A 10,914-nucleotide genomic window follows, 5' to 3' on the forward strand; every position below is an offset into this window, starting at 1 on the left:
TTTACAACACAATTTAGATAAAGAATTGAACTGTCTTGTTTACAACATAATTTATATAAATAATTGAACTGTTTTGTTTACAACATAACTTAGATAAAGAATTGAACTGTCTTGTTTACAACACAATTTATATAAAGAATTGAACTGTTTTGTTTACGACATAATTTTATGTCGTCTGTTAATTTACTTTAGTTACTTTTATTTTCTAGAGTCATGCTACACCCAAACAAATGTTATCTTGTTGACTCCTGTAGACTCCAAAACAGATTGTATGCTATCACAGTCATCGGAATTTTCTTTCTCTTTTCCTTTGAATTACTGGGTTGGATCCCTGTTATGCCTTTTGGAACCTTTCGTTGGAACAGAACTAAAAGCTACAACAGAAATGCTTCCCCGAGACCAACTGGATCCGACTTCTCCCCAGGGTCGTCTTCCACCGTGTACGACTTCCCCTTTATGCTCAGGCCTGAGCAGACGTGTTCCTCACGAAACACGTCATTTGTGGTTGCAGTCACATCGACGCCCTTGAACTTCGCGAGAAGGCGAGCGATCAGGGAAACTTGGGGAAACCGACAACAACAACGAAGTTTTAACGTTGCAGTAATGTTTCTTCTTGGTACAGGACTCGACTGTAATGTTCAAGATCAGCTTGTTTCTGAGAACCAGATACACGAAGACTTACTACAAGGTGATTTCATTGATTCTTATTCTAATCTAACTTTGAAGTCGGTTATGGCGTTGAGATGGGCCAACAATTTTTGTCCTGGAGTAAAATACTTTATGAAGACCGACGACGATATTTTTGTAAATCTGCCTAATCTCGTGAGCTACCTTACTCACAAACTAGAACCTACTCACTCTTGGATAGTGGGCTGTATAAAAAATCACGTTGGACAGCCCGTCATGATAAAAGCAGCAAAAGCTGTTTACGATTTCCATCCTTCGCTTCCCTCCCCGCACCCACCGTTCGTAGCGGGAGCAGGTTACGTAATTTCCGGTAAGGCCATTGGTGACCTGTACAGTACTGCGGTAAGAACGAGGTACTTATCTGTAGAAGACGCTTTTATTACTGGACATTGTGCTCGAAAAATTGGATTATTTCCCGAACATGACGACCGATTTAGTTGCGGTGAAGCCGTAACGAGCGTTTGTAAAATGATTAACAAATTCACAGGGCACAAAGTTACACCATCCAAACAAAAAGATATTTGGAAGAAATTAAAAGATTTAAGCTGTGAATATAATTAAAACTGGAACTCTGAAGTAGAATAGTATAAGTTACTAGTTCTGATATAAAAGTGGAAGTACTCTTAATGATATTTGTAACTAGACTGTGTATAGTTTCTTACAATACTTACGTTACAGCTTTTATCACAACAATGTGTATAATTTCTTACAATACTTACGTTACAGTTTTCATCACAACAATGTGTATAATTTCTTACAATACTTACGTTACAGTTTTTATAACAACAATGTCTAAAGTTTTTACAATACTTACGTTACAGTTTTTATCACAACAATGTGTATAATTTCTTACAATACTTTCGTTACAGTTTTTATAACAACAATGTGTAAAGTTTTTTACAATACTTTTGTTACAGTTTTTATCACAACAATGTGTAAAGTTTTTTACAATACTTTCGTTACAGTTTTTTTACAATACTTTTTATAGCTTTTATCACAACAATGTGTATAATTTCTGACAATACTTTCGTTACAGCTTTTATCACAACAATATGTATAATTTCTGACAATACTTTCGTTACAGTTTTATCACAACAATGTGTATAATTTCTGACAATACTTTCGTTACAGCTTTTATCACAACAATGTGTATAATTTCTGACAATACTTTCGTTACAGCTTTTATCACAACAATATGTATAATTTCTGACAATACTTACGTTTTAGTTTTCATCACAACAATGTGCATAGTTTCTAACAATACTTTCGTTACAGTTTTTATCGCAATAGCGTGTATACTTTCTAACAATACTTTCGTTACAGTTTTTATCACAACAATGTGTAAAGTTTCTTTCAATACTTTCGTTTCAGTTTTTATGACAACAGTGTGTATAATTTCTAATAACACTTAATGACGACCCGAACCACTAACACCTACTGTTTTAATAACTGGGTTAAAGAGTTAACTCGCTAGGTAGACACTTTTTAACACATTACTGTAGTCACATCGTAATCTTTTTTTTTTAATTACAGGTTTGTAGTCGATGGTATTAACGGAATTTTGAAAAGCCATACATTTTTTTGGTAAACTTTCCTCATTAAAACCAATCGGGCTAATATCACAAAGTGTCGTCATAGGCCACAGTGAGTAAATCTCACTCATGGACGATATTTACTTGAGAAATAACTCAAAGTGAAACCTTTGTTTCCAAATTATTTGAGGCCGGGCGTGGCTTAAAGCTTAGATTGCTGAAAAATACCGTTACTTACTTGTGGCCATGGAGGTGTTATTAGAGGTACTGTTAAATCCCACTTTTCGATTAGGTTAGCTCAAGAGTTGGTAGCGGATGCTATTTACTAACCGTCTTTCTTCTAGCCTCTTACTTCAAAATGGGGACAACTGACACCAATAGCATTTTGTGTAGCTTTGTTCTAAACAAATAAGATAGTTTGTTGCTTAGTGACGACAGACCAGATCTGCTGCCTGGTAGTGTAAATAAGATAGTTTGTTGCTTAGTGACGACAGACCAGATCTGCTGCCTGGCAGTGTGTTATGCTAGATTATCGAGGTGCATATAGAATTGGATCACTTAACTGATACGTCTGTGTTTCATGAACAAAGTTTTCCTTTGTCTTTTATATACTCAGTAACTGACTGTGTCCGAATTTGAAATTGTTTTATCTACTTTATATACTTAAGGAAAGAACTTTTTACCTCTATTGTAATCTCGATCATTTGAAGAAAAAAAAACTCAGTTTTTCCATTCTCGTAAACTCTCCAGATAAGGAAAATAACGATTCACAAGATTATATAGAAATTCTTTAAGCCTGATGTCAGAAGTAACAATACAACAATAAGTTTATTGTTTGTATCACAGAATAATAGGCCGGGAAAATTAAATTTATTTTCAAACCCAATCCATCACCTGATATTGGAACTGTTGTTATAAATAAAGCAACTAGAAGAAACAATATTTTCTTCACCTCTTTCTGGTAAACGAATCAATCTTTTGTAAACGTCTCATATAATCGACTGTAGGGTTTCCTCCTTTTGTAATATGGAAAATTGATAACAATGAGATTAAAAAAGCCATAAAATAACGAATGTAATGAAGCATCTTAGTAGCTTTTTTTTGTACAATAAACTACACATAGGGCTATCTTTGTTGTGCCCACCACGGGTATCGAAACCCGTTTTTCAGAGTTATGAGTTTTCAGATTTACCGTTGAACCAAAGGAGCTTAGTAATTACAATTTATGAAATTAGTTTTAGATAGCACGGATAGATGGTAGCACAGTCGTTAAAACAATTCCAGAAGTTATAAGTGTCTATTACACCACCTAAACTGACATTGTAAAACAAGCTAGTGTTTCCATTTTATGTTTCTAGTTATATAAAACTTGCGACAGATGGAAGTCATTATCAGGATTGTTTTTTCAATATTTTAAATACGTCTTTAGAATTATAATTCGTTTTCCTTAACTATCACTACGTTAGAAAATAATGAAACACAATTATAAAGATTATCAATTATTCTGAATATGGAGTTTATCGGTTGTTATAATACTCTCCTGAGCCTAGAAAAATTTTAAATTATTATAAACAATATTTACTAAACAAATTATGTTTTGAACGCCTTTTTGTTTCAGCTGATGAAGCATGATTAAAAGAAATTACATTTCTCATAAGATAATAGTATTAGGCATATTGTGTATATTTGTAAAATACAATAAACCTAATAGTATTCTCTCATGAAAAATATAATTGGGCTATACATCGTTCAAACACAACAAACTGCTTCATTGTGCCAGCACGACAAAATATTTAAATACTGTTCATGCACAACAAAGATTTAAAGTTATTTTTGACACAACAAAACACGTTTTACCAGGAACAAGGGGCAAAAAACAAAGAATTGTGCTCATTTTAAACCATGATGACATAAGTATCGTGGTGGCGTAATTCTCAATCAAATAAAAATAAAACATGTAATCACAAGCAGTGATTTATTCTCCTACACTTGATCCAAGAACAATATCAGATGTTAGTTATTCTCCTACCCTTGATCCAAGAACAATATCAGATGTTAGTTATTCTCCTACCCTTGATCCAAGAACAATATCAGATGTTAGTTATTCTCCTACCCTTGATCTAAGAACAAGATCAGATGCTACTTATTCTCCTACACTTGATCTAAGAACAAGATCAGATGCTACTTGTTCTCCTACCCTTGATCTAAGAACAAGATCAGATGTTACTTATTCTCCTACCCTTGATCTAAGAACAAGATCAGATGTTACTTATTCTCCTACCTTTGATCGGGTAGGAGAATAACTAACATCTGATCTTGTTCTTAGATCAAGTGTAGGGGAATAAGTAACATCTGATCTTGTTCTTATTGATCTAAGATCAAGATCAGATGTACTTATTCCCCTACACTTGATCTAAGAACAAGATCAGATGTTACTTATTCTCCTACCCTTGATCTAAGAACAAGATCAGATATTACTTATTCCCCTATACTTGATCTAAGAACAAGATAAGATGTTACTTGTTCCCCTACCCTTGATCTAAGAACAAGATGAGATGTTACTTATTCCCCTACATTTGTTCTAAGAACAAGATAAGATGTTACTTATTCCCCTACACTTGATCTAAGAACAAGATCAGATGTTACTTATTCCCCTACACTTGATCTAAGTACAAGATCAGATGTTACTTATTCCCCTACACTTGATCTAAGAACAAGATCAGATGCTACTTGTTCTCCTACCCTTGATCTAAGAACAAGATCAGATGTTACTTATTCCCCTACACTTGATCTAAGTACAAGATCAGATGTTACTTATTCCCCTACACTTGATCTAAGAACAAGATCAGATGTTACTTATCCTTATGCACTTGATCTAAGAACAAGATCAGATGCTATTTATTTTCTTACACTTGATCCAAGAACAATATCAGATGCTACTTATTATCCTACACTTGATCTAGAAACAATATCATATGTAAAATTCTCCTATACTTGACCAAGAAACACGAAATAAGAACACGTACTACTACGCTGAGAATTACGTTTCTTGTAAAAATAATTGATGAAAATATTCTTGTATGCGTACGGTTCTTTAAGAAATTCAGAAAGTGCAATAAAATCACATACAATACTTGACATAGAAACATATATTAGTGAGTATAACCCATAATGGGTTCTATAGACAAGTTAAATAATATACATCAATGTGTACAAACTAACGTGTATTCTAGAGACAAGTTAAGTAATATATACCAATGTGTACAAACTAACGTGTATTCTAGAGACAAGTTAAGTAATATATACCAATGTGTACAAACTAACGTGTGTTCTAGAGACAAGTTAAGTAATATATATCAATGTGTATAAACTAACGCGTGTTCTAGAGACAAGTTAGTTAACATAAACCAATGTGCACAAACTAACGTGTGTTCTAGAGAAACGTTAAGTAATATATATATATATATCAATGTGTACAAACTAACGTGTGTTCTAGAGACAAGTTAAGTAATATATATCAATGTGTACAAACTAACGTGTGTTCTAGAGACAAGTTAAGTAATATATATCAATGTGTACAAACTAACGTGTGTTCTAGAGACAAGTTAAGTAATATATATCAATGTGTACAAACTAACGTGTGTTCTAGAGAAAAGTTAAGTAATATATATATATATCAATGTGTACAAACTAACGTGTGTTCTAGAGACAAGTCAAGTAATATACATCAATGTACAGAAACTAACATGAGTTCGAGAATAAAGTTAGGTTACATAAATTAATGTGTACAAACTAACATATGTTCTATATTCAAGTTAAGTGATATATATTTACGTATGGTAGTCCTAAAGATATACGTACTGTAAAAAGGGGAAGTGTACACCAAAATCAGAGTTCAGGTTTTCAAACACTTGATAACTTTTTCGTCTGTTTAGCTTGGATGTTTCAAAAACCTTTCACAACACTATAACAAGGAAGACCGTGTCTTCAAGTACTTATATTGAAGGTCTCATTTCTTTAGACTGTTCAATATGAAGAATCTTGTGAGTTTCGTTAAACACTAAACACGCCCTAAGAGATCTGATTAAAACTCTATAATTTTTACGGCATAATGTATTCTTTTTTTTTCTGTGTGAATTAAATGATATAAGCCTTTCCACTGATCGATAAACAGCTTGGGTGTTACATAAAGTTTCTGTGTAATCAGATATCAAATGCTGCTGTGTACGAGAGTTAATCATTATGTCATCAACAGGATACCAATTTCCTCATAAGATACACTGAAGTAAAAAGTCATGTTATGCAGAAACTGAGATAGAGTATTGGGTATCTAACAGAAAACCAGCTCATATAATACCACGTCCTAAGAACTGAGAGACAAAAACCAACTTTGAAACCCTGTCCAATATAATACTGTTTAAAAATTGTTCTTTCAGATTTCTGATGATCACAAACCATATTTAACAGAATAATGTTAAGACGTTGTGAGAAGATGATCTGTCAGATTTCTGATCATCACAAACCCTGTGCAAAGTGAGCCCTGCCTCTAGAGTTACTTGTTTTAACTAATGTTGGTTTATTAACGATAACTTAAGCATGGTTTTTATATCTGGCTTTAGAATGATTAACGATAACTTGAAGGATGGTTTTTATATCTGGCTTTAGAATGAGTAACGATAACCTAAGAATATTTTTTATGTCTGGCTTTAGAATGATTAACGATAACTTGAAGGATGGTTTTTATGTCTGGCTTTAGAATGATTAACGATAACGTGAAGGATAGTTTTTATATTTGGCTTTAGAATAATCAACGATAACTTGAAGGATAGTTTTTATATTTGGCTTTAGAATGATTAACGATAACTTAAGAATGGTTTTTATATTTGGCTTTAGAATAATTAACGATAACTTGAAGGATAGTTTTTATATCTGGCTTTAGAATGATTAACGATAACTTGAAGGATGGTTTTTATATTTGGCTTTAGAATAATTAACGATAACTTGAAGGATAGTTTTTATATCTGGCTTTAGAATGATTAACGATAACTTGAAGGATGGTTTTTATATCTGGCTTTAGAGTGATTAACGATAACTTAAGAATATTTTTTATGTCTGGCTTTAGAATGATTAACGATAACTTGAAGGATGGTTTTTATGTCTGGCTTTAGAATGATTAACGATAACGTGAAGGATAGTTTTTATATTTGGCTTTAGAATAAGCAACGATAACTTGAAGGATAGTTTTTATATTTGGCTTTAGAATGATTAACGATAACTTAAGAATGGTTTTTATATTTGGCTTTAGAATGATTAACGATAACTTAAGAATGGTTTTTATATTTGGCTTTAGAATAATCAACGATAACTTGAAGGATGGTTTTTATATCTGGCTTTAGAATGATTAACGATAACTTGAAGGATAGTTTTTATATCTGGCTTTACAATAATAATATATTACTTCATCAACATCATAGACCTTCAATGTCTGGTAAGAATTCTAGACAACTATTATTCAGATTAAAACTTCATTCATTTCTGCATTATAACATTCTCCTTACTAATCTTCATCATTAAACAATGTAAACAATGTTCTAGCAGGATTCCCGGAGGAGCTGATGTGGATTAATGGCGAAATCTCTCGTTTTCAATGAATTATTTGGAAATCTCATGGCTCGAGTATTAGAAGTGGAAGTGGGTCCACTCGGAACAAACAAGCTTTAAATTTTGCACTGAGTGGTGGAGCGTATTTAGTAGATTAGCATTAAATCATTAGAGCAGCTTATCACCCAATTACACATAGCTATTTTCGAGTTGAACAACCATAAGATAAGAAACATTCGAGCTAATTAGCTCAGAGAAATATTTGTGCAAAGCACCGTTCCTCCACATAAACTTCTCATTAATGTTACGTTTCGCTCTGAATCTATATGACTCTCAGGTGATTACCCCGAGTCATCAATGTATAATTATAATGTGATCTGTTACTTGCATGTTATACACTATTTAACATTAATATATTCCCAATTACAGATGTTTTAAAACGAAGAAAGGATTTTAAATAAAGCCATAACTCGTTAGTTTTCCAACAGCAAAAAGTATTAGTTGTATTCTTTAACATGCAGTGTACCATGAAATATTCCCCAGAAAGTGTATTCTAACATGAAGTGTACCAGGAAATATTCTCCAGAAAGTGTATTCTGTAACATGCAGTGTACCATGAAATATTCCCCAGAAAGTGTATTCTCTGACATGTAGTGTACCTTGAAATATTCCCCAGAAAGTGTATTCTAAAATGAAGTGTACCATGAAATATTCCCAAGAAAGTGTATTCTAACATGCAGTGCACCATGAAATATTCCCCAGAAAGTGTATTCTAAAATGAAGTGTACCATGAAATATTCCCAAGAAAGTGTATTCTCTAACATGCAGTGCACCATGAAATATTCCCCAGAAAGTGTATTCTCTAACATGAAGTGTACCATGAAATATTCCCAAGAAAGTGTATTCTCTAACATGCAGTGTACCATGAAATATTCCCCAGAAAGTGTATTCTCTAACATGCAGTGTACCATGAAATATTTCCCAGAAAGTGTATTTTAACATGCAGTGCACCATGAAATATTTCCCAGAAAGTGTATTTTAACATGAAGTTTACCATGAAATATTCCCAACAAAGTTTTCAGTTCTCGTGATAATTTACTTCAAAACACGAGCTCACAGAATTGTAAATAGTTGAAATTCAGAAAACATTATTATTAAAAGCTATGTTGTAGCCAATAAATTAATGTTTAGATTGAATGGGAAAATATACAAAGTTAATCATTGGTGACTTTATGATGTAAATTAGTCTGTCTAGTGAGGGTGATCTGATCACATTTCTTTTATTTACACTCTTCTAGACAAATACAGTGTAGTTGGAATACAGGTATTATACACTATTCTAGACAAATACAGTGTAGTTGGATTACAGTTATTATACACTATTCTAGACAAATACAGCGTAGTTGGATTACAGTTATTATACACTCTTCTAGACAAATACAGCGTAGTTGGAATACAGTTATTATACAATATTCTAGACAAATATAGTGTAGTTGTAATACAGTTATTATACAATATTCTAGACAAATATAGTGTAGTTGTAATACAGTTATTATACAATATTCTAGACAAATACAGTGTAGTTGGATTACAGTTATTATACACTCTTCTAGACAAATACAGTGTAGTTGGAATACAGGTGATTACAGTTATTATACACTATTCTAGACAAATACAGTGTAGTTGGAATACAGTTATTATACACTCTTCTAGACAAATACAGCGTAGTTGGAATACAGTTATTATACACTCTTCTTGACAAATACAGTGTAGTTAGAATACAGTTATTATACACTATTCTAGACAAATATAGTGTAGTTGGAATACAGGTATTATACACTATTCTAGACAAATACAGTGTAGTTGGAATACAGTTATTATACACTATTCTAGACAAATACAGCGTAGTTGGATTGTAGTTATTATATAAATAACTAGATAAATAAGGTAGTATCTAAAAGATGAGTATGGTTAGTTATAATGATCGTTCGTCAGCTTGAAAAAGACGTTCACATCATTGCATTTGTTGGCATAAGAAATTCTTCATGACTTTTATGGAAAACAGTAACTGAATTGGAAATTAGAAATTCGGGAAAGTGAATAAAACAAACGTGAATGCCACTTCCATATATTGAATTTTTCTTTAATGAAATATTTATTTTTTATTAATATTAAAACTTTACATACTAAACTTTTGTGTTTGTAAAAACATAGGTTTTGGGAGAACACGTACTAAGAAAAATAATCACAAAACAGGTTTTCTGTTTTTGTGTTACGTAAGTTGAAAGTTGAGCCGGAGAAATGTTTTGATTACGTCTGTGGGAAGTTGCAGTAAAAGTGCCCCCCCAGTGGCACAGCAGAATGTCTTCGGAATTACAACGCTAGAAACCGGGTTTCGATAGCCATGGTGGGCAGAGCACAGATGGCCCATTGTGAAGCTTTGTGCTTAATGGGAAACAAACAAAGAAGTAGTAAAAGTAATTACTTGTGTTTTTTTTTTAATTCAGATTTATTTAACGTATATTAACTGCTGTCGACTTTTCGGCGTTTTTAAGTCATCTCGAAACTTATTTTTCAGAGATATAAAAACTGGGAAAATCAAATTGTGTTAATCCTGAAATTTTGTTAAAGCTCGTGTACAGAAAATCAACAGTTTGTCAGTGTTAATAGTTAGTATTGGATAACCTTGACCTGCTGTTCAAGTACAGAAAATCAACAGTTTATCAGTGTTAATACTTAGTCTTGGATAACCTTGATATGCTGTTCAAGTACAGAAAAATCAACAGTTCATCGGTATTAATACTTAGTCTTGGATAACCTTGATCTAATGTTCAAGTACAGAAAATCAACAGTTTATCAGTGTTAATACTTAGTCTTGGATAACCTTGATATGCTGTTCAAGTACAGAAAAATCAACAGTTCATCGGTATTAATACTTAGTCTTGGATAACCTTGATATGCTGTTCAAGTACAGAAAATCAACAGTTTATCAGTGTTAATACTTAGTCTTGGATAACCTTGATATGCTGTTCAAGTACAGAAAATCAACAGTTTATCAGTGTTAATACTTAGTCTTGGATAAACTTGACCTGCT

At 32.5% G+C, this 10,914-nt stretch overlaps 1 protein-coding gene across 1 annotated transcript; it reads left to right on the plus strand.

Annotated features, from left to right (window-relative positions):
- The first annotated feature begins 202 nt into the window (after positions 1–202).
- On the plus strand, positions 203–1,255 carry LOC106476919 (beta-1,3-galactosyltransferase 1-like). The gene has a single exon (XM_022380652.1). The coding sequence runs from the start codon at positions 214–216 to the stop codon at positions 1,246–1,248; it is 1,035 nt and encodes a 344-aa protein (XP_022236360.1). The 5' UTR covers positions 203–213; the 3' UTR covers positions 1,249–1,255.
- The last annotated feature ends 9,659 nt before the right edge of the window (positions 1,256–10,914 follow it).

This window comes from Limulus polyphemus, unplaced genomic scaffold, assembly GCF_000517525.1.
Source record: "Limulus polyphemus unplaced genomic scaffold, Limulus_polyphemus-2.1.2 Scaffold12091, whole genome shotgun sequence".
Classification (NCBI taxonomy): domain Eukaryota; kingdom Metazoa; phylum Arthropoda; class Merostomata; order Xiphosura; family Limulidae; genus Limulus; species Limulus polyphemus.